General features: G+C 35.6%; 1 protein-coding gene across 1 annotated transcript; it reads left to right on the top strand.

Annotated features, from left to right (window-relative positions):
* Positions 1-9,050: 9,050 nt before the first annotated feature.
* Positions 9,051-23,152, top strand: LOC121985615 (protein S-acyltransferase 10-like). The gene is made up of 11 exons (XM_042539187.1): positions 9,051-9,226; positions 9,315-9,429; positions 16,907-16,981; positions 17,081-17,152; positions 17,240-17,374; positions 18,248-18,281; positions 18,960-19,069; positions 20,843-20,929; positions 21,126-21,209; positions 22,660-22,725; positions 22,807-23,152. The coding sequence occupies exons 1-11, from the start codon at positions 9,142-9,144 to the stop codon at positions 22,979-22,981; spliced, it is 1,038 nt and encodes a 345-aa protein (XP_042395121.1). The 5' UTR covers positions 9,051-9,141; the 3' UTR covers positions 22,982-23,152.
* Positions 23,153-24,338: the final 1,186 nt, after the last annotated feature.

Below are 24,338 nucleotides of genomic sequence, written 5' to 3'. Positions count from 1 at the left end.
TAAGTAAAACAGATATTTGAGACTCTTATGAATAATGTCGCCAAATGTTCATGGCAAAAATAATGGCGACTCTCCAGATCATGTACAGGTAGTTCTTCTCATGCTTCTTCAACCGACGAGAAGCATAGGAGACTACTCTATCGTGCTGCATCAAAACAGCGTCCAAACCCAGTAGAGACGCGTCAGTATAATCCTCTCCGAAGGTACAACCAAAAATCGGAGCCGACACTAAACTCCGCTCAGCTCCTATAAGGGTCATGCAACCTCAGTCCAAGTGAACTTCACGCCTTTCCCGATCAGGCATGTAAGTAGCATAGCAATCCGTGAGAAACCCTCAACGTATCTCCGGAAATATCGAGCCAAACAAAAGAAGTCATGAGCCTCTTATATCGACTCCGTCTACTCCCAATCCTCGATCTCCTGTGGAACCACGGTATACTCCTACTGGTGACCGTGTGTCCTAATCATCGTCACATAAGATAATCCAAATAAGCACTACTGATCATCACATATAGATGTTCTCGTCGAAACATCTCTAGATCTAAGCAAAGGTGGTGTACGTGACTCACCGCGGATCCGAAATAGATCACAACATCGTCAACAAAGACAATGGAAACCAATCCAAACATTCTAGGGATACCCAAATCATCGAGTCCATGATAACATCTAGGGCACCGCAAGCACTAATGGTAAAACCAAGACACATAATGTCCGTATCACAGACATTCCTAACAATAAGATCCCCAACAATAAACAGATCTGATCACCAACGATATATAATCAACAAAGAATAGAACCTCCAGTGTGAGAGCAATGCTCTATCACACGAAATACCACATATGTGGGAGAAACGCTCTACCACAAGAAATCCTCCATATGTGGGAGCAACGCTCCACCACAAATAATCCAAAATATGTATCCATAATAAATATGGGAGCAATGCTCCGCTACAAACAATCCGCAATATATAGGAGCAACGCTCCACTACAAAACAATCCCTAAATATGTGGGAATCCAGAATATGTGGAAGCTATGCTCTACCACAAACGATCCATAACATGTGGGAGCTACACTCTACCACAACAATACATAAGTGCCCAAAGCACCTAACTATCTAGCTAGAGACTGCACAAGATCTCTCTACCACAGATCACTGTGGGTAAGCCTAGGGTATAACCACCCAGTAAGCAAATCAAATCCATAGTCAACTCTATCATCCTCCTAGTGGGTCGGTCACCCACTAATGGGAGAATTAGTTGACAAGGTAAAACAACCAATATCATAATGTAGACATTTAATATTCTACATTTTACTTAGGTAGAATCATCATGATGCTACCAACCATACATCTGACACACGTGCACACACAACATATGTATGATCGACATAATCCTCCAATTAGTACACACCAAAAATACTCACATCATAGGTATAAATCACCATGATACCTCCAACAATGTATACCGAACCCGTGTGCATATATCATCTTAGGTAAAATCAACAATACCCCTCAAACAATACTCACATGACAAATATACACATATGCCAAGAGTATAATCAACATATACTTCCAATAGGACATACTAAACCCAGGTGCATTCACAAATCACACATAATCAACAAGATACCTCCAATATGTCAATCAGACACGTACAGCTAACTAAGAAGCTATAATCCATAAGGAACATAAAATAACCATATCTAGATGTGAATACTCACACTTCCTGCAAATGAACTAACCATCAGAGAACTCCTATAACTCATTTCAATCATATGTACACGAAACAAAGCTAGGGATAATCAACATATTTGACCCAATCAACCTGACATTCTGAAACGGTAGGGTCACCTTCTAAGTTATCCCACTAGGTACATACAGTCAAAAATTAAAGTCCACATGGAATAGGATACATCGATCCTCTATAGACTGACCCAAATCGACAATGGTATACTGTCAATTCAATCTTTTCCACGTCAGTACAAAACATGTACTCAAATGTGCTCTAAATACCATACTAAGCACAAATAACCCAACGATTCGAACCTCTAAAATAGAGTATGACTGTCATCTACTGATCAAACCAACAAAACTAAATAAGTCATCTACTAACTAATCTACAAGCGTCTAAGGTAAATCAACCCACGACTACCCCAGTCAATATGTGTAAATCAGTTTTCTATTACCGATCTAACCAGAGTACAATAATCATCTACCGACGAAAACTAACTAAAGTATATCGGTATTCTACTGACTAGTCAACATGAATATGAAGGTACTATCTACTACACACTAATAATAACAAAGGCTGGTATGTGCCTCCATCTCCTAACCAATTAGTAGTAACAGAAGTTAATACTACTAATGGTATGATATGAAAGATCTGCAGAGACTATATTCCTTAATCTCTATTAAGGTCGGTAAAGATCAGTGGCTATCCCATCACATATAATACGTGCTACATCAACCAGACAGATACTAATAAAGAATGCTAATACAGATGATAAACTGTAATATAGGGCATATACTAACAGAGAGGTAGGACAACAGTATATACCAACATACCTCCTATAGCTTGGAGATGTCCTGCTGCTGCCAGGTCCCAAAACCCGAAAAGTCACATCGAAAAAACCAAAACACAAAATTCGAAACACCGAAAAAATAAGACACGTAAGTCGATCTCTGATACCAAATAAATTGATATCAGATAATTCTCGAAAGTCCAGAACACATAGCAAGTATCGTATACCTGCTCTGATACCACTAAATTGTCACGCCCCGGAGGAGTCTCTGTCCGAAGAAATTTTGGCAGACTATATACCTCAGCCACATGCGGCTGGAATAATAACAATAAAAGAAAACAAACACCACGCAGTTAATATCAAATTCAACCTCTGGCTGACACAACCACGCAGTTAAAAATAAAGCAGCTCACTCGGCTGTACCAAAACCAAAACACAAAACTGCTAGCCGGCTAGACTTACACAACCAATAACATAAATACAAAATACCACATAACAACGTCAACACTCCAAAAATAAAACCAGAGTACAGAGCTAAACAAACTGATACATAAAACAAACAAAACATACGTGAAACCGATAAGTTTTCTGATGTGACGTGGGGACCAGCAGACAGGATGCTCCAAGCGACACCATAAATAACCTGGTACCTGAAAAAGATAGTATCAACGGGGGTGAGTTCAACAACTCAACGAATACCAATGGACATGAGTAGTAAGATATATCTTGTTAGAGTGTATACTAAAAGCCTAGCTTTTGGTATAAACATTAATCTAGAAATAAGAATCGCATTGGTCAAATGTCTACATTTATGATAAATGTAGTTGCTCAATTAATTTATATTGTAGATAACATGGTGTGTGGTGTCACATACAGAAGATCATGTTATTGGTTCCTTATAAATTATAAACAGTAGCTCACGACCAAGATGGAAAGGAACAAACCATTGGAAGGTCGTAGTGTAATTAGGTATTAGTTTATCTTAACTATATGATTACACTAGTACACTTAGAGTGTATTGAGTAGGACCATTTGAGGTCGTTCCTTTTATACTGACTTTATAAAAGAATAAAGACCTCAGTTATTATGGAAGTGTGTGCTCTTAATCCTAATATAATAACAAGCACATATATTTGATATTTATTTCTTTAATTTATCAATGGGTGAGATTTAGTTCGATAAATCAATAAACCCGATAAGTTGGGAAATGGTATCACTTATAGTGTGTGTTGTTGATTATAGAAGGAAACTGTGTCCTAGAGATACTAGGTTGATAATGTCCTCAAGAGGAGCTCATAAGGATTGTTATGTTAAACCCTGCAGGTGGACTTAGTCCGACATGATAATAAGGTTGAGTGGTACTATTCTTGGACTTAGATATTAATTAAATGAGTTGTCAGTAACTCACTTAATTAGTGGACATTCGATATCTTAAACACAGGGAGACTAACACGCTCATAATAAGAAGGAGCCCAAAATGTAATTTGGGATTGGTGCGGTAGTTCAATAATAGTTCTTTAGTGGAATGAATTATTATTGATGAAATTAAGTTGTGTGTTCAGGGCGAACACGGGATGCTTAATTTCATCGGGAGACCAAAACCAATTTCTCCTCTCGGTCCCTATCGTAGCCTCTAGTATATAGAGATTTATACCCACCGCATACCCACCTTCTTACCCATCCAATGGGGCCGGCCAAGCTAGGTTGGAACCCAAGCTAGGGCCGGCCAAGATCAAGTGGATGAGTCATGTAGGTGGCCGGCCAAAGCTTGGGTCCCAAGCTTAGGTGGCCGGCCACTAGAATATTAAAAAGGATTTTTATTAAAATTATTTCTTATGTGGATATCATGATTTTAAAAGAGAGTTTAAAATTTAAAAATTTCCTTTTATAGTTTTCTACAAAAGATTAAGAGAAGAGATTAATCTCTTTCCTTATTTGTAGTTTAAAAGGATGGTTTTAATTTTTGGTAAAAACTTTCCTTATTTGTAAATCATCTACATGTTTAAAGAGAGTTTAAAATTTGAAATCTTTCCTTATTTGTTGATTAAAGGAGGATTTTAATTTTAAGAAAACTTTCCTTTTAACCATGTTCATGATTTAAAAGAAAGTTTAAAAATTAATAATTCTCTTTTATTAGTTTCTACAAAAGATTGAGAAAAGATTTGATATCTTTCCTTATTTGTAGATTAAAAGAGATTTTAATTTTTAGAGATAACTTTCTTTTTATCCACATGTTTAAAAGAAAGATTTTAATTTATTAAATTTCCTTTTTATAAACCAATCATGAAGGGATTAAATTATTGAAGAAATTTTATAAATTTCTGGAGACAAATTAGGAAGTTTTAATTAATTAAAACTCTCCTTGTTTGTAGCTTTGGTGCGGCCATGTAAATTGAGAAAAGGAAAATTGTTTTAATTAAATAAAATTTTCCTTTTCATGGCAAAAGAATTAAGGAAGTTTTTAATTAAATTTCCTTATTTGCCAAGACCAAGGATTATAAAAGAGGGGGTAGAGAAGGCTTCATGGTGAACAACCTCTATTATTTCTCTCCCTCTTTTCCTTGGTGTTGTGGCCAACCTCTCCCTCTCTTCCTCTTGGTGGTGGCCGAACCTTCTCTATTTGCTTGGAGCTCTTGTGGTGGCGGATACTACTTGGAGAAGAAGAAGAAGAAGGAGAGAAAGCTTGTATCCCTTGAGCTTGGTTGGTGGAAAAAGATCTTCATCTTTTGGAAGCTTTGTACTTGGCCGAAACTTGAAGAAAGGAGAAGAAGGTGCTTTGGTGGATTCTCATCTCGGAAGATCGTTGCCCACACAACGTCCGAGGTTAGAAGAGGAATACGGTAGAAGATCAAGAGGTCTTTCTAAAAGGTATAACTAGTATTTTTTCTTTCCGCATCATACTAGTTATTTTTGGAAATAATACCAAATACAAGAGGCTTACGATTCTAGTATTTCGAATATGTTTTTCGAAGTTGTGTTCTTTTGTTTTATTTTTCCTTGTGATTTGATTGTTCTTTTCGGTTAACCTAAAGTTATTTTAGGAAATTAAATATTAGATTTCTATAAAAGGTTTTGTCTAGTCGGTGGTGGTTGCTCCCATATCCAAGAAGACCATGTGCCTCGCCACGTCAGTACTGGGAACCAATTATGGAAATTAATATTTAATGGAATTAATAACTTAAGGTGATTTGGGTCGAACGTGTTAAGTTCCGCCGGCGATCCAAAATTTAATTTAAAAGAACACATGGTAGCTAGGAAAAGGTTCAGACCTTTGTACAAAATTTTTGTACAGTGGAACCTCTAGGCTTTCCGAGTAGCAACCAACATATCTAACAGCAACAAACATGGAATACAGCTTCCTAATCATATATAGGGAATACGCAAAAACTGAAAGGTAACTGAGGAAGCTGTACTCACCAGGAACTCCTATCCAGACAAAAGGGTCGTCAAACCGAAAGTGTCAATAATCCTGTATGCAGGTCAAAAGTATGTATCCAACCAAAATGCAGCAACCAAATGCAGCAAACACAATCATAAAAAAAAAATATAAATGCATCAATGCATATGATGCTAATGATGCGTCCTGGTCACCCCTGACGCCAGTCAGTCATCTCACACACAAATGGTGAGATCGAGTGGGTAGGGCTGTGACAACCGTGCACTCTGTCGTCACTACTCCTGATGAGTGACCGAGTGGACGAGATCTTGTGCCGAGTACTCCGCCCCGTGACCCCAAATCATAAATGGGGAGCTCAATGCTCTCATCTCCAAGACACGATGACGGGGAGGAAATCTCTACCCATGAGTCAGACCAACGGAGCTAAACAGAGTCCACCGTCACGGCTACTACTGCTACACTAAATGGAGCCAAACAGAGACATCGCCGGCTACCACGCTGAGTCCTCGGACCAACGGAGCCACACCTGCCGGATATACCACTAATCCATGAGTGGTGGTGTGTGCGAATACATTGATGTGCTCAACCATAGTAGAGCCGACAATCACGCAGCATGCAACCATGATGCATGACACTAAGCATGTCATAAACTGATCAACATAACCATATCCATATGTATAAAATGAGTACGGTAAAATCGATGGTCACATATCAAGATCTAGAGTACACAGGTCAGATAGAATATCAAAAACCTATGTCCTGAACATAATAAGTATGGAATGTCCTGATCAGCATAAAGAAAAATCCATATATACATAATATGGGTACCACAGTATCAGTATGTCAAATCCACGGATCTAGGGTATACTGGTCCTCTATGGTATATCAATCTAGATCCTAAACATATCCCCTTTCATAGCATATGTCTTTATAACTATCAAATTTATGACCGTCAAACACTTTTGATCAAAGTTGACAATGATTGGTGGACAAAAATTGAATCTAGTCGATTAAAATCACTTCCAATTTGGTGATTATCAATTGATCACTACTGTTAAAGAGCTTGATGATCTTAGGAGGTTGCCACATTGATGATCTTAGGAGGTTCAAAATTAAAAAAAAAAAAATTAAGGCCCCGAGAGTATAAGTACTTATTTGGTTGGAATTTGAGGGATTTAGGCATGTCAAATTAAATCTCTAGCGGAAAGAACATATAATTTCGTGGCTAAAAAAATTGTAAAAAACAATACAATTCAAAAGAATCACAAAAACATAACGATGCATATTTGGCACAAATTCAAATCTTTTAAAGTGTCAAATATTTTTTATCAAATATTTTTAAATGATATTTAATATATTTTCTTGTTAACTATTCATTCAACAGATGATTGGGATAATAATGAAATCCGTAAAACGGATTGGACAAAGAGTATATAAGAAATAAATGCATCATTGCTAAGTTTTTTTTTATAAGTTTAGTGTATTTTTTTAATGTTTTAAAATAATTCGGTGTCTCAGAGTCAAAGCGCCTTGATCAGCAGATGGCTTAATAAAAATTAGAAATTTTATTATGATTTTTGCGGATGTGATACCAGGGGCATCAAATCCCATCAATCCGCCTCCTGGTGCAGGTGCGGCAGTCAAAATCCTCTAAATCGTAATTCATAGATAAAATTCTATGAATTTCATTTGTATAATAGATAGGATCTATAAAACTCAATCTATAGATGAATTGATCCATCTTTTAGACCGTATGTTATGATCCATATCTGTGCTCCAGGAACGGATAACATCCTGGTCCAGGAGCGGATCACATCCTGATCTAGGAGGGGACCAGGATAAGCGGTTCAGAGGATCCATCTCCAGACGGATCCTCTAGATCACAAATATAAGAACCAACCCTGATCCTTCATTTGTATTGGTGTGATTTGATGACTCCACCTGTTTAGTCAAGGAGTGGAACAGGATAGGCAATTCAGAGGATCTGCCACCATCACATGGGAACAGATCTTATCGTGTACCACCTGACCAAAGCAAGATAGGCGGATTGGTGAGATTTGATGGTTTCACCTATTTAACAAGTGTGGACCATCAAATCCCACCAATGTAAATGGAGGACCAAGGCTAGTTCTTACATTTGTGGTCTGGAGGATCCATCTTACCATGTGATACCCTCTGATCTACCCTTTGTCCACGTCAACCATTGAACAAGCAGGAGGCTTGTCGCCTTTCGCTATGGTGCACGCGTCCGCATAGGCTTACATCTAGGGTTTCCCAGCCACCATGCTATGATGTCTTCTCTTTCGAATCACTTACGATGTGACCTCTCCAAGTTAGTTCCCACAAATTCATCGTGACCTTCCACTACTCCTGATCCATCTCATCGCGACCTTACACGCGTAACCAATTTGACTCGGTGAATTTTCAGGATCGTATTTGTGTGTCAGTGATCTGGGTCTCAGATCTTGGACCAGGAGAGACTCAAAAGTATATTGGTGAAATGAACTGGACCCCACCTGTTAAACAGATGGGGTAAATTCACTCTATCAATGAATAAATAAAGGTCTATAACTGGTTCAGGGATCCTGATTAGACCATCCACATCAGTATCCTCATCCAAAATCTAAAATTTAGGGTAAAAGAACTACTTTATTAAATTTAGATATCTATTTTCCACTACATGATACATCGTTTCCCTATAATTTATTTTTTTTATTATTTTTTCTCTTTCCTTCATATTTTTTATTATTAGATGGAGGAAAGAGATAGAGGAGAGAGAAATTTTTTATTATTAGAGGGAGGAGAGAGAAATAGTATTTTAATGTTTAGGGAATAGAATCTATTTCCTAAATTTAAAGAATTACTATTCATAAAATGTATATTTAGGGAATAAGTAGGTACCTGATGCGGATATTTTTTTAATAAAAAATATAAAATTTAAGATAAAAGTTTAATTTAAGATAATTGATGTGGATGTTCTAAGAGGATATCACTGCTGAAGTGATATGTTCCCCCTTGTTATCGGAGATCAGTTGTTTGTATTGAAACATTTTACATTCTTCTTTTAAGGCAATCGACTATTGACACGTGGTGAAGCGGTACGCTGTTCCCTACGAAACCACACAACGGAACCCGTTCTTCCCTTCCCTTCGCTTCCCGGCCCTTATCACTTGTATACCTATCGGCGCTTCAGAGTGGTGGATCTCGGATCGATCGAAAGACTGATGGAAGCTGCCGGCGTCTCCTCCTCCGTTCGTGGGAAGCTCTCGGAGCGCTTCTCCCTCATCTTTCCCGATCTCTCTGACCGTGGTAGAACATCTTCCTCGCGCGTACGATTCGGGCCTTGCGGATTTTTTTTTAATTGATGCATGGTTTGGAAATTTCTTTCCTTGAGCAGCGAATAGATTATCATGGGGTTTGAAGTTGTCGATGGTGCTTCTTCATGTGATTTTCGTGGGCGCGGTTTTCCTCTTCGATGTCTCATTGATACGCAGAACCAGAGAGGAGCCATGGTAGCATTCAAAGTCCTTGACTCTTTTTCTCGTATTTTTCTTAGTTAGGGCAATTAATCTATAATTGGCGGAGATCAGAAGCCCACACCAACAGTGATCTGGTTTCTCTTCGATAATTAACGAGACAATAATTGTGGTAGCTCGTTGTCAATTACTTCGTCACTGAAACCCTTGTTTAGGTGCAGAGTTCATTCTTCTCATGGGGTGTTACCTGGATTGAGGAATTTCTATGTATGTCCAGTAGCTTGCATGTACGTGTTGCTTAAATTATATACTTTCATTAATAGGGATTCCCTCCTAGAGCTATATCACTGCAGCAGGTTGGGAAGTTTTCTTCAAATGGTACAGTGCGTTTAATTAGGTATTAAAGTCACAGGAATTTCAATAGTAATATGAAGTAATTAAGCTTTAACTGACTTTATTTTTTAATGGTCATGCATGATAATTTATTATAATGTAGAATATCTGGAAGATTACCTGTGAGTTCTCATGAATCCTAAGCCGCGTGAATTCTATGAACCGAAGAAAACTCGTAATAAGAAGCATAAGAACATATGAGCATGGATCTTGTTCATCGTATATCATGGCAAAGAGAATAAAAGCATAAACACTACAAGGAACCTGATTGCAGAGCCATGATCCTTGTCCTTTAGCTTCATCTAAGAATCCCTATGGAAAAAAAGAAGAGGCAGATGCAACAAGAGAGATTTTCCGAGGGTATTAGGATTGACGGCGTCGCAAGCTCTCATTAATGGGGAATGATGGTTCTGTTAAGAATTGGGGACCCATCTTTTATATAGAAGTTTCGCTCTGTTATAAGCTTATGTATGATAACGGATCGGGCTAAATGATTTTACACATTAAATCCGCATCCAATAATCCGAAATCCAACAAATTTAAGTTAGATCACTTTATACGGGTTCGGTTTATATTCATATGTATGACTTACAATTAGGCCCACTTAATAATAGAGATAATATTCAATAATCTCCCACTTGTGCTAAATGTGAATTATATATGAAATACAAGCAAAACCTTAGTTGATATCAAACTTAATTTGGTCAATCAATTTTATTGGTATAAGACTAAAGAGGTCATAACTATTATATATGCCAACAAGCCCCAACAATTAATGACATAAATCAAGATGCGGATGTGTAGTATAGAAATTACATGAAATATAATCAATACATATCAATTTTCAACTGGTCCTAAAGTGACTCAAAAAGTCTGATCATATTTGTTAAAACTTTATGCTAAGCTGCACTAGCTAATCATGATCCAAGCCTTATGATTCAAAATGGAATCTACATCATATTTATAAATACTAAATGCTAAACAACAGTAAATTATGATATTTTATTTCAGAGAGTCAACAAACAAATACAATTTCCATTAATATTTTGAACTTTAAGTACGTACTATAATTAAAATAAAATGTTTGTCTTTATTAATATAAAGCAATAATAAATACAGACTCCTAGTAGATGAGTTCTTTTTCCATAAGAGTGTCTCTTAACGATCACGATAGATTTGTACGTCTAAAACAAAGGATGTTTCACCAAGATTTTTCATTTCAAATATACCAGATAGAACTAACTTGGTTTCATGCAGCAGACCCTTATTATTATTCGCTAGCAATATGTCATCCACATACAAGACAAGTACTTGCTCCCACTGAACTTGATATATATGCACTGATCAACTCTCTAAATCCACACGAGATGACCACTTGATCAAATTTTCAATACTACTGACTGGATGCCTGTTTCAAACCATAAATAAACTTTTTTAATCTACATACTAGATGCTTTGAGTCTGAGAACTCAAAGTTGTCCGGTTGCACGATATATAGACTTCTCAATGTTTCCATTAAGAAACGCAGTCTTTACGTCCATTTGGTGTATCTCTAAATTATAGTGAGGTACAAGTGTCATGATTACTCTAAGGAAGTCTTTCATCGACATGGGTGACATGGGTGAGAAAGTCTCTTTATAATCAATATTTTTTTTCTGGGTGAATCCCTTTGCAACAAGATGAGTCTTGGTTTTAAATATCCATTTACAACAAGTTTCGAACTTTCAGGTAATTCGACAAGTTTCTAAATGTCATTGTTTGCTATAGACTTCAACTCTTTTTGTATGGCATTAATCCACTTTTCAAGTTAGAGCATTGTTTGATTTCTTGGAAAGATGTCAGATTACTTTCCAACTCTATGTTAAAATCATACTCTTGGAGATAAACACAATCATGAGAAGTCGTGGTTCTCCGTTTCCTTATGGACAATTTTAAAGGCACTCGTGCTTGAGGTGGTTGAGGTATATGCTCATCAATATGAGGCAATACCTCAATTTGAGTGGTAGACTCCTCCAATTGTATTGGAGATGACATGGTAATATCTTGACCCACTACTCCGATGTGCAATGTCCATAATGTGTGATATGATAACTGCACTGCTACTAATTGCACTAGTAGTGACCATAGGAGGATCGCTAATGCTTTCCTCAAAATTACATCCCTCACTTTATTACCCCACTATCCTCAATGAATTTGGCGTACATTTCAAAGAAGGATCTCTTAGAGGGATTATAAAATTTATACCTCATTGATTTCTAACCTACAAAATTGTAGCTAACTATTTTTGAGTCCACTTTCATTTCATTAGATCTATAAGACTTAGCTGACAACTACGTATAAATGCCTAATACTGGGTTGTCTACTCGTCCACATCTCGAATAAGATTTTAGTTACTACCATATTAGGTATTCTATTAAGTAGGTAAACTACAGTTTTAAATGTCTCACCCCACAAAGATTTAGGTAAAGAAGTAAAAGTGATCATATTTCTTACCATATCTTTTAGAGTACGATTGTGTCGCTCAACTACACCATTCTGACTGGGTGTATTAGGTATAATATATTGAGGCATAATTCCACACTCAACAAGGTAGTTCACAAAAGGTTATGGATGTTGTTTACTTGATTCATCATATCGACTGTAATATTCACCTCTACGGTCAGATCAGACGATTTTAATTTTCTTACCTAGTTGATTTTCAACTCCAGCTATTGAAATTTTGAACATGTGTAAAGATTATGACTTTTTATGAATAAAGTATAGATAGCCGAATTAATTGTCAATGAAGCTAATAAAATATGATCGACCATTCCAAGATGCCTTAGGGAATGATCCACAAACATCAGCTCCAAAACGTCACTATATCGACTTGCTCCCTTATTCCTTTTGTTAGTTGTGTTCCCTTTAACACATTTTATGCAGACATATGAAATTGAGATTTTTATGTGACTTTAACCTTTCTAGATGTTGTTAGATGTATGTCCTAAATGCTTATGCCATAACATGGATGAATTATCGTTAGTCAATTTGCATTTCATACATATACTATGCATAACCACGTTGTCAACAAAGTTATGATGTTTAATTTATAAAGCTTATCAACCAAGAAACCATTACCAATCAACACTGAATATAAGAAAATATTGAACATTCCATTTCTAAATGAACAAGAATATACTGATTTATCCAAACAAGAAATTGAAATTAAATTCCGTTAAAAAGATGGTACAATAAATATATTTTCCAAATCCTGAAAGACATCAGTTCCTAAACAAAGCCTAAAAATATCAATCGACTCGACTTCAGCTTTCTTTCCATTCCCTCTTTCATCATCAAGCGAAAGTAGACTCCTGAGGTAACCTTACATATTGACACTTATTTGAGTAGTGACACCAGTATCTATCCACCAAGTGTCAGTGAGTACACTAGCTAAATTGACTTCTAAACTAATAAGAGTGATAAATTTACCCTTCTTTACATGCCAATTGGCGTACTTGGGGCGGTCTTTCTTCATATGACCTTTATTCTTACCAAAGAAACAAATGGACTCCTTATGTTCCTTATGACCAAAGCCCCTAGAATCTGTAGTTTGCTTTCCCTTTGCTTTATTGATCCTCTTTCTCTTCTTGCCCGAACCTTAAGAACTAGATTCTAGGTGAGCATTTTCAGGTGTCTCACGCCTCAATCTCTCCTCTTCTTGCACACATTGAGCTCCACTTTTCCTTTTGAGTAATCAAGACAAATACACTAATATAGACTCAGACATATCGAGTTTAAGTGCTTTCAGACTTGTGGCTATATTGGATATCTCCATAATGTACGCCTTGATGTTTCTTTTGTCATGGTTACCAACTTCGAATGAAGTGTGGTAGCCTCGACCTTTTTATTTGTCATGAAACGGTTTGCTAATTGGCTAAGGAAACTCTTAGCATTCTCTCCCTCAGTTATTGAGCCTTTAATTAGTACCGGAATGGAAAGCCTCATGCGGTTCTATCGCTCTCACTTTTCAAATTCTGCCCTATGTTCTATAGTGCTAGCACTAGTCATAGGTGATTATGCCTCAATGCATAGTCGAAGTCTATGCAGCCTAAGACTACGACAACGTACTCTTTTTATCTAGCAAAATTCGAATGTGTGGGGATGTTATTAATACTGGCAGTTACAGATTGTACTAAAATTAAAAGAGTGAAAAATAATGTAAGCTCATGATTTAGTTAAAGCCAAGAACATGTATACATAAGATTATTCAAATAAAATAAAATTTTAAATGTATATAAATGAGTTCTTTATGAGATACCTAATACAACATTGTATTTTTGGACTAAAATATAATTTGTTAGCGGTACTTTCTAATATAATTTAAATTTTAATTGGCCATATAATGAGCTTTCCTTACCCATTATGCGCATAATTTGACACTTTATATGAGTTATAAATTGTGCCATAGCTTACAACAACCTTAATCAGCTACACCATATGCCTTCCTTTGGACCAACATATTTTGTGATCTAAACAAAATAAATTTTGTTCCATAGTTGTAGGCTACTTGGAAACATATATCTGGCATAAAAATAATTTTTCTTTTGGACCAATTGCTTTTAGCATAGATATACATCTACCGACATAAAATGTACTAAACCTATCTCATGTGCCTTCTTTTGGGTTGACACAATAGTACAGTTTAGTAGCACGTATGTAGATATATCCAAGAAACCCATAGGAGTTTTAACCGAACATATAAGCACTTGATTAACCTTGATAATTTAAAATAAGGTTTATCATCGATTGAAACCTATATGGTAATCGGTTGGTATGATCCAATTGATTTGAAAGTCTATATGGGACTTTAGGATCATCAATCGATTGATGATGAGTACCAATCGATTGGTGCAAACCAATCAATCTGGCTAATCGATCACAAAACCTTTTGTATTCGACATTTAACTCATCAATTAATTGAGACTTCATGCCAACCTTAATCGATCAAAAATCCTTCAATAATTATTTCTGTATTGGCAATCGATCAGACTGATCGATTAAGCTGATCCTGTCACAATTTAAAGGTTGGTGCTCGATTGGTTTAAATTCTAATCGATTGATATAGGTTGATCGATTCCAATCGATTCTGTCATGATTTAAAGATGTTAATCGATTTGCAAGATGGGCAACTTTAATTGATTCCAATCGCTTCTATGTTCAACTTTAAAGCTTTCAATTAATTGGTGACAATCATCAATCGATTGACGACTACCATCGAACCTATAATTGATTGAAAAACGATCCTGTGATTCAATCTTGTTGTGCTAATCAATTGAAAAATCAATGCAATTGATTGGTGTCTGGATCGATTGAGTCAATCAATTCCCTTCAGTTCTGTTTATTGATTTAGGCTTGGCAATCGATTGCCCAACCTTGGCAATCAATTACTTCATCGCGATTTGACTTAAAATTAGGTTGAATAGGGTGGTTCTTCACGAAGACGCTAGCAGTTCCCTGCTATTCTTAGTGTTCTTTGTGAAAATTATGAAAAACCTAGAAGATCAAACCTTTCCTAGGTTTTCTTAACAAAAGTTTGACAATCACAACTAGCAAAATTGAATCTAGCATGAAAACAAAGGATCTATGAAAAACAAATAGTAGTGCCATGAAAAACAATTAGACAATACCAATTGAGAGTTCTCATGAATCCTAAGTCCTAAGTAGCATGAATTCTATGAACCGAAGAGAACTCGTAATAAGAAACATAAGAACATATAAGCATGGATCCTATTCATCGTATATCATGGCAAAGAGAATAAAAGCATAAACATGACAAAGAACATGATTGTAGAGCCATGATCCTTGTCTTTTAGCGTTGTCTAAGAATCCCTGTGGAAGAAAGAAGAGGTGGAAGCAATAGGAGAGATCTTCCAAAGGTATTAGGGTTGATTATGTCACAAACTCTCGTTAATGGGGAACGAAGATTCTCTCAATATCACCTAAATTCTTGGGGAACAATTCTTTATATAGAGGTTCTGATTTGTTATCAACTCATAGATGATAACGAATCAGACTAAAGGGTTCTAGACATTAAATCCGCATCTAATAACTCGAAACCCAATAAACTTAAGTTAGTTCACTTTATACAAGTTTGGTTCGTATTCATATGTACGACTTACAATTAAACCCACCTAATAGAGATAATATTCAACATTGTCAATTTCTCAGTTAATTGGGATTGCCATGGGGATATCAAAATTGCTCAAAGAATAAGTAATATGAAAAGACCAAATAAGCTGACATAATGCAATTAGCTTTGACTTAACTAAATCTATTTCTTCAAATTTAATATTCTATTCTAAATTTTTCATTGATATAAATGCTACAATAGGTTAAACCCCAGATCAAAATTAGAAAAATATCTATCTTACAAGAATGAGGCATTATAGATTTTATGATTGACTAACGTCAGGTTAAAGTGCTGTATGTAAACCACAAATTGTTGAACAGTAAAAGTTAGTGTATAAGGATGTGAGGGAAACTAGCTTTATATTGGCCTGTTCTTAATTCTTGTATGGTGAAATGCCTTAACTTGTATGATAGATCATTACCTTCTTCCATTTGAGAACTGCAAGTACAAAAGTAATCTTATTCTTGATTTTTCAGTTAGCTTTGTAGGAAGTTCAATTAGGGCATTTATGTACTTCTTAATCTATGTGAAACACACCTTGATGAAAAGGTCTACTGATCTGTCTTCTATGGTTTCCAAGTTAGGGTACGGGAATCTCTTATGCTGGATAAATGCTCTCTTGTTATCTGTGTATGCTTTTTATTTTCCTCTTTTACTAATTATCTTTGCATGCAGTACAAAGTAAAATTATACTACTTTGACATAAATGCAAGTGTCATTTATTTGCCACAATTCCAAGTTGTATAAGTTTTTAGATAATTTTTTTTCCTTATTCCTAAATTATGGTGATTCATGGTTATAATATTTATTTTACATTCCAAACACATAAGGATAATTGTAGTGTTCTCACTTTTTGTTATTTTCTTTTGTTACTTGTGTTGGCCACATTCCTTTCAGATTTAGTTTTCTCCTATTTAACGGTGATTCTCCACCTTGGATTCCCATTGTTAGGTATACTGCAGCATACTTGGTGGTTTTTGCAGCATCATTATTTCAATATTTCTATACTTCTTCTTCTTCACCAGGGTAACAACATATTGTCTTATCATACTTCTCATCCTTAAAACCATCATTTTTTGTCGGACATAAATGTCCTTTGATGACTCTTGCATTCTCATGTATTAGTTATGTTGTTGATGCAATGAAGGCAGCAAATGGAATGCCAACCACTTTTAACAACCCGTCTTCAATTTTGAAGTAAGACCATAGGCCATGTCTATGTTAATGCAGTTGAAACATGACTCCTTACTTCTTTGTCTTTTTTTTTTCAATGATCAAGCAAAGGCAGTCCAACTCAAGAGATGGGAATATAATTCACTCCATGACCAACTATCATCTTGAAGCACAAACTACCCACTTGACTTCATCATCATGGTCGCAGCTTGTTATGGACCTGTATCCTCCTGGATCCGCCATCAGGTATTGCAGTAAGAATATCATATTATGCGCTGCTTATTTTTTGCTCATCTTTTATGGATGTTTATCACTGAGTGTGTTTTGGTTCGTATCATAGGAAAAATATGATATAGAATGGACAACAAGAGAGTGATGAAAATACAATGAGGACATGCAGGACGTAAAAAGATAACATGGATGTAATATGTGTCTATTGTGGTACACATTCATGTGCATTTTATTGTGCTAGAGTGGAGATGATGCATAAAAACATTTTTTCTCTCTTTTTCCAATAAGAAAATTGTCCAGTTCAAAGCATGTAACTACATTAGTTTTACATTAATGAGCATTTTTGCCTATGAACTTGTCATGAGTGATGCACGAAGTACTTAACTACATTAGTTTTACATTAATGAACATCCTTGCCTATGTACTTAAGAGTGATGCCCAATTTCAGATCATCAATTGTCATCAGCCCATCATTTGATAGACTGGGTGGGTGTGGTTAGAGCTTTTAGATGGAGGATCATCAAGGAATGAGTCACAAGCTGATAATGATGTCAAGTACCAATTTATTTCATAACAGGCATACAACAATATATTCACTCCACTAGCCTTTGTTTATATCCATAGAGTCTTAGATGGAAAAAAATCTCAAGGCTCGATAAACGCTAGGAAAGGCAAAGGTGGATATAAATTTTCAAAGAGGAGATGAATACATTTTGTCTGTTGTTGCCAAGTTACTTCTACATATTCTCCTAGGATTTTATCATTTGCATAATCATTTGTTTTGCCTCTCTACCTAGTAAGTGTGATCTGTACATTGACAACCAAGAATGATTATGTTAGATATTTTGTTTTACTAGTTAACCTGTTTTTTTTTGTTTGTTTGAACAGAAATTGGACATGCACTTACTGCAATATTGTTCAGGTATCCCTTGATTACCTTTTTCTAATCATACCTATCTCCCTATAAATTTTTTGGCTCATTAATGTTTGGAAATACTGTTTTAGACTATTTCCTATTTTCAAATGCCTAAAAGGTTTGTATAATATAATATCTGTTTTTCTTGATTATATGCAATGCCAAAGTTACTGTGGCTGTGTTTAATAACTTATATATATAACACCTTCAAAATTCTTATTCCTTTAGGCATAGGTAAGTCATGTTGTTCTGAGTTCGACTGTTTGGAGCTCTTTTTTTGAGTTTGTCTTATTAATTTAGCCCCCAAAATTCTTGATCGTATTGGTTCATGGACTGTACTTTCATTGTTTATTGTTCTTATATTTATTTTTATTTTTTTTTAAAATTGCATTTGTGCAATCTAGCCGACTCCACCTAGTGGGAAAAAGCTTGGTTGTTGTTGTTGCATTTGTGCAGTCTGTTTCTTTGAAACTAGTTGTATTAGTTTAGGATATTACTGAAACTGATGGAAAAGCACCACCATTTTTTTTTTTGCATAAAAAAATTATCACTGATCTTTATGCTAATGTGAATTTTTTTGTGTTCCTATCTATCGGAATTATTATCAATTTATTTACTTTCTTGTTAAGTTTCTTCAGCATCTGGCATCTAAATTTTTTCCAACATTTGGTTGTGTATTTGCAGCCTCCACGTGCAAAGCACTGCCATGATTGTGACAAATGCATCCTTCAATTTGATCATCACTGTGTGTGGTTAGGAACTTGTGTTGGACAAGGAAATCATTGTCGATTTTGGTGAGTCCACCAGTATCATGTTGGAGCATTGATCATCTTACTCTCTTTACGACATCCAACTCCATACTCATGAAATTATTTGGCATTACTTGAGCTGGTCAATCTTTTGCAATTGAATATTGAGAATGTCTCTATAATTCATGGAGTTGGGGAATTAAAGTCCTTTAGATAACCTGATTCTAACAACACTTTCCTTTTTGAAGTCAAACATTGGCAAGAGATATCCCTATGCCTAATTTTTCTATATTCTATATTTACCATTATGCAAGAAGGTTTAGCATCTTTATGTCTCTAATGAATTCGGTCATAGATTTCTCTTCCCCCCACAATCCATCCTTCACTTTATGCTTTCCACTGTGATATCAAGGTGATTTCCTTGTGGCTTTTTGAATTCTGCTATCATATTTAGTTCCTCTTTTCATTGTTTACTTTGGTCTTGCGAAAATAACAGAGCTTGTGGATAGTGTGTAGAACAAAACTAAAATTTGTCACACATGAGAAGGAGAGCCTTGGCGCAATAATACAGTTGCTGCCGTGTGGCGTAGATGTCAATGGTTCAAGTCTCCGAAACAATCTCTTGCAAAGTAGGTAAGACTGCGTATAATAGACCCTTCCTTGAGACCCCGCATTGATGGGAGTTTCGTGCACCATGCTATCCTTTATGAGAGGGAAACCATTCATGTTCTTCATTGGCTCCAAGTTATTTTTATGGCAAGAGCAAATGATGAAGGCAAATTTATTAACCTTATAGCTAATAAAGCAAGCTGGTAATTTCAGTTTTTCTTTGACATATGACTTTAAGTGTCGTGCACAAGGTTTAAAATCTTGACGGGTGCCGAGGTTTCGGTCGTAGAATGGAACAATGCAGTTTTGGTACCGTATTGTGTTGTATAACATATATAAATTAAAACTAAAAAAGTAATCTAAATATTTAAAAAATATTTTTTTTTAAATATATATTGAATTAATATGATAGTTTTATTAGAGTTTAATTAAGATTATTTAAATTATACTAATTATAGTTAGGAGTTGATTGAAATTATTAATGTAAGTTTTTAAATTAATTTAATTAAGATTATTTAAATTATGTCAACTATAGCTAGGAGTTGATTAAAATTATTAAGCAAGCTTTTTAATTAAAAGCACTGCTCCCAGTCCATCAAGTTGTTTCAGTTAGGATAGCAAGTTTCTTATCCTAAAGAGTCTTTTCACCTTTTTGTAGTGACTTTTTTTTTCATCTGGTGTTCATCTTATATGGTTTTTTGGTATTGGTAAAAGTGGATCATTAATGGACAGATATTGAGCCTATAAATATATCTTTCTAGTTTTTAAATTATTAAAGAGTTAGAATTGGTCCCTCCATAAGACTTCACTTTAACATTACTCTCAAATTATATTATCTATTTGGTTGATTTTTTTTTTTAAGTTCATGATCGTCTAAATTCCTTTTCAACTGCTTTACAGTATTTAGGTTTCTTTTTCTTGTAAAATTAGATCAGTTGTCATTTTTGCAAATTGATGATCTTTAGTGCTTAATGATTATTATAGTTGTTTATTGTCTAAGCCTTTCTTTGTAAAGAAAACTTTTTTTTGCTCCTGCTGCATAGATCTATGTTTGAAGTCAGCCAATCCTTGATATTGCTAACACACCTGAAAGGAACTATTTTCTGATTTGTGGAATATCGATTTAGTGTTATCTGAACTCACCTTTTCACATGCCACTTCAACAATGACTTTCTTGGTTGATAGCTGATTGAATTTTCCATTTTTTAGGTGGTACATTTTTCTAGAAACAATCCTTTGCTATTGGACAGTTGTATTATACATCTCCTATTTGCGCTCAGAAATTGAGAAGGCTTGGTAAGATTTGTCTTGATAAATAGTGTCTTAATTGCCTTTTTGCTCATCTCCTAGGAAACATTGTCTAGCTATCTCTGATCTTCTTACATTTTTAATCAGAAATACAACACAGGTTATGGTTATGACAATTAATATAAGCTTCTGACCTTTATAAATGCTGGGATGCTAAGTTGTCTCCTTGGAATGCCATTATCAGGTGGAAGGATTTCATTGTTATAGTGCTCTTAGCTACTTTGGTGTTTTGTCTCATCTTTCTCAATCTGCTGCTCCTCTTTCACAGGTAAGATCAGTAGGTTTCTGTTCCATTTTCACTGTATCACAATGCTGTCTTGACATCTCATTTGATTGCCCTAACTTATCAAAGTCTTACAAACTATATACTCAATTATGTACCATAATTAGATTTGCATGTTCAAAAGAAATGTGTGTTGGTGCAATCATGTCCTAAGTGGTCCGGTGTGACTATAGGTTTTGATATTTAGGCAAAAGGTTTAAGTTAGACTTTACCATGTGATTTGATATGTGTTTGAGTATGCATGGACTCGATGGATATAGACTTGGAGATGACTTGCGTGGTCAGGGTCGTGTTTACTTGATAGCTTAGGTCCATGTAGATCGGAGAAGGGTGGTATAAGACACCCAAGAGATCACAAGACGAGGAGCATGAGAGTGTGGATGCGCCTAGGAAGTGGATTACATAAGCAAAGTATGAAGGATGACACGAGAAGAGAGTCGAGGGCTAGGTGTATCTAAGGAATGAGAAGCTTAAAGGGAGATGGTTGGAGGCGGACTACATAAGTAAAAGCGAGAAGGATGATAAGAAAGAGAGCCTATGACTCAATGCATCATAGGGACAAGAAGTTTGGTGAGAGAATGCCTCATGGTATAAGACAGCTACATGGTGGGCATACTGTTCATGCCTGGAGTAAGAAGTCTATACTCTTGTTGCGGTCCCAACAAATCACATACACAAAGTTAGTAATGGAAAATAAGCAAACATAAGCACATACCATAGAGACAAGCGTTTACATGGTTCAACTACTCCCAGGCTTCTAATCCGTGACCTATGATCTATTAGGTAGATTACTTCCGGAATCCTCTATACTTTCTCCTCTTGGATTAAGTGTGAAAGGTGGAGAAACCTATTACAGATTATCCAAGGATCACAAGAGGCTTAGGATAGGATTCTAGGGTTAACAAGAATCACTAAATAAACATAGACTATAAGCATGAAAATATAATTTGTTATCTATCTGATTCGTGGCTTCTAGAACCCTTAAAATACTTTCCTCCACGAAACAAAATTTTAAGTCGATCTTTGTTGAGTTGAAACCCATCAGTCGATTGCTTGTCACTAGTTGAAAAGCTATATGACATTTGTAGTTTGCACTGGATCTATCTCATACAATTCTCTTCATACAGGCACTTCACTGGGAATGTTTTCTAATATCTTCCATATTACAAATTTATTTTTATTACCACTTTGTTTTAGAAGAAACACAAAATATACTGTTATCTTGGCATGTTGCATGTTTGATTTTGACACTCAAACCACACAACCAGAAATCCTCTATAAAAGAAAGCTATCAACCAAAGTTGTTTGATTTAGCATGTTGGTGTTCAAGTTTTCTTCATCAATCCTATTTGAAAAATTATGTGCCTCTTCAAAATGACTTGCACATGACCTAGATATCCCACTAATTTCACTGTTTTAATGCATTTTACCTCAGCTATTTAGCTTTGACAAATCAGACTACCTACGAGACAGTGAGAAGGCGACGCATTTTGTACTTGAGGTATCAATTTATCATTCTATCTACTTCCGCTGATGATGGTTTCATTTTGAAGCATATCACAGCTCCCTTCAATGATTTTAGGGGAATTCCAGAAAAGGTTCATCCCTTTAGCAAGGGCATCTGCAAAAACTTGTACACCTTCTGTTGCTCTGGTCACAACATACGAGATTTAGAAGCTATGCCAACTATGGAGGATATCCAAGCAAGAGCAAGACCTTACACTTGCTTGGATGTCATCGTGTGCCGGTGTTGTTGATCAATCTTGTCTTAGCATTCTTTTTTGGTCTTCAGTTTAAGAGGACTTTTGATAAGCACCTAATCCATACAATTAGGTCGAATGTGGTCATTCATTTTCTTTGTGGCAAGTCATATTACATTGTCGCTGAAGAATTTATAACTTTATTCAATATGAATCTGGATTTCAAAATGCCATTTTTTTTAGATTAGATGACAAAAGTATATCTTGCTTGGATGGCTATATTGTTCGTGTTCCTTTTAAATACGACAACAAAACCAAAGAATACTTCGAGAATGAAAAATGATCCAGTTAAGCTTCTGGTATTATTTTTCAATATTAATATTATTTCAAAATATATAATAAATTTGTAATCGTAAAAATATGTTTATTTTTCAAGAAGCTAAAATCTGTCAAGTATACTCCTAACGATCATTTGAGTTTTGGCTATATAAAAGAATCTTGATTAACATCGGGATTTAAGCTCTTGGTCATCAATCTAACATCACGATAAAATGTGATCCTCAATTAGGAAACCACTAAATTAACTCAAGTGATTGAAGTCGACGATATATGGCATTTTAACATTTTAAGTAGATGGAATATTATGTTGGAAACCAATTGCACCCCTAGACTAGAAATCGTCTTAGAAGAGGTATCCTCTGCCATAGATGGAAGTTGCGGCTTAGATGATCACATCAAAGTCAAACCATTGAGGACCCAAATCATATGATTCTATGAGCATGAAGATACTTTTGCATGGACTCTCAGGCTTAGTTTAATTTACTCATAGTGATGTTAACTCTTTCCATGGAAGGGAAAAAAAATTTGATAAATCTGGTTAGTCTCATTAACTAACTCTGAGGATGATCGATCTGGTCTTACAGAATTTTTTTACTGGCTACTAGGATATATCGGGAAACGTTCATGATGGGTCACGAAGAAGTCCAACATTCTTTAATTGCGAGTCCTATTTTGAGAAAAAATTCCTTCCATGTGCCTGAGCTTAATCACTATTTGATGTGTTGGCAATCCATCTTAGTTAGATGTGTATTTGATATGATGCGTTAAGTGTGTAGGATTTATTGTGCTAAAGTGAAGATTAGAGATCAAACTTGGAGGATGATAGACATCTATGTCAAATGCGGAGTCATGTAGCTATTTTTTTTTAAACTTGGAATGATCATAAGCTTGAAGATTTGATATCAAGTTTAGAGGATAACCATCTATATCAAGTAAGAAGCCCATGAAGCTTTGGACTTGGGACGACAACAGGATTGAAGATTGGAGGTCTTGCTTGGGATGATAGACATCTAAATCCGATGAGGAATTTTAGGGCATCTGCAATGGTTAAAGGTCTATATAAGTATTTTTATAG

The sequence above is a fragment of the Zingiber officinale genome, chromosome 1B, assembly GCF_018446385.1.
Source record: "Zingiber officinale cultivar Zhangliang chromosome 1B, Zo_v1.1, whole genome shotgun sequence".
Taxonomy (NCBI): domain Eukaryota; kingdom Viridiplantae; phylum Streptophyta; class Magnoliopsida; order Zingiberales; family Zingiberaceae; genus Zingiber; species Zingiber officinale.
This window is presented reverse-complemented; position numbering and strand designations above follow the sequence as displayed.

What these genes read in the sequence shown, in the direction of transcription:
- LOC121985615 (XM_042539187.1), top strand. Translation starts at nt 9,142, where the DNA reads ATGGAAGCTGCCGGCGTCTCCTCCTCCGTTCGTGGGAAGCTCTCGGAG. An exon ending in TCCCGATCTCTCTGACCGTG is followed by an intron (nt 9,227 to 9,314) that starts GTAGAACATCTT and finishes TTCCTTGAGCAG; the next exon opens with CGAATAGATTATCATGGGGT. An exon ending in AGAACCAGAGAGGAGCCATG is followed by an intron (nt 9,430 to 16,906) that starts GTAGCATTCAAA and finishes TCCCATTGTTAG; the next exon opens with GTATACTGCAGCATACTTGG.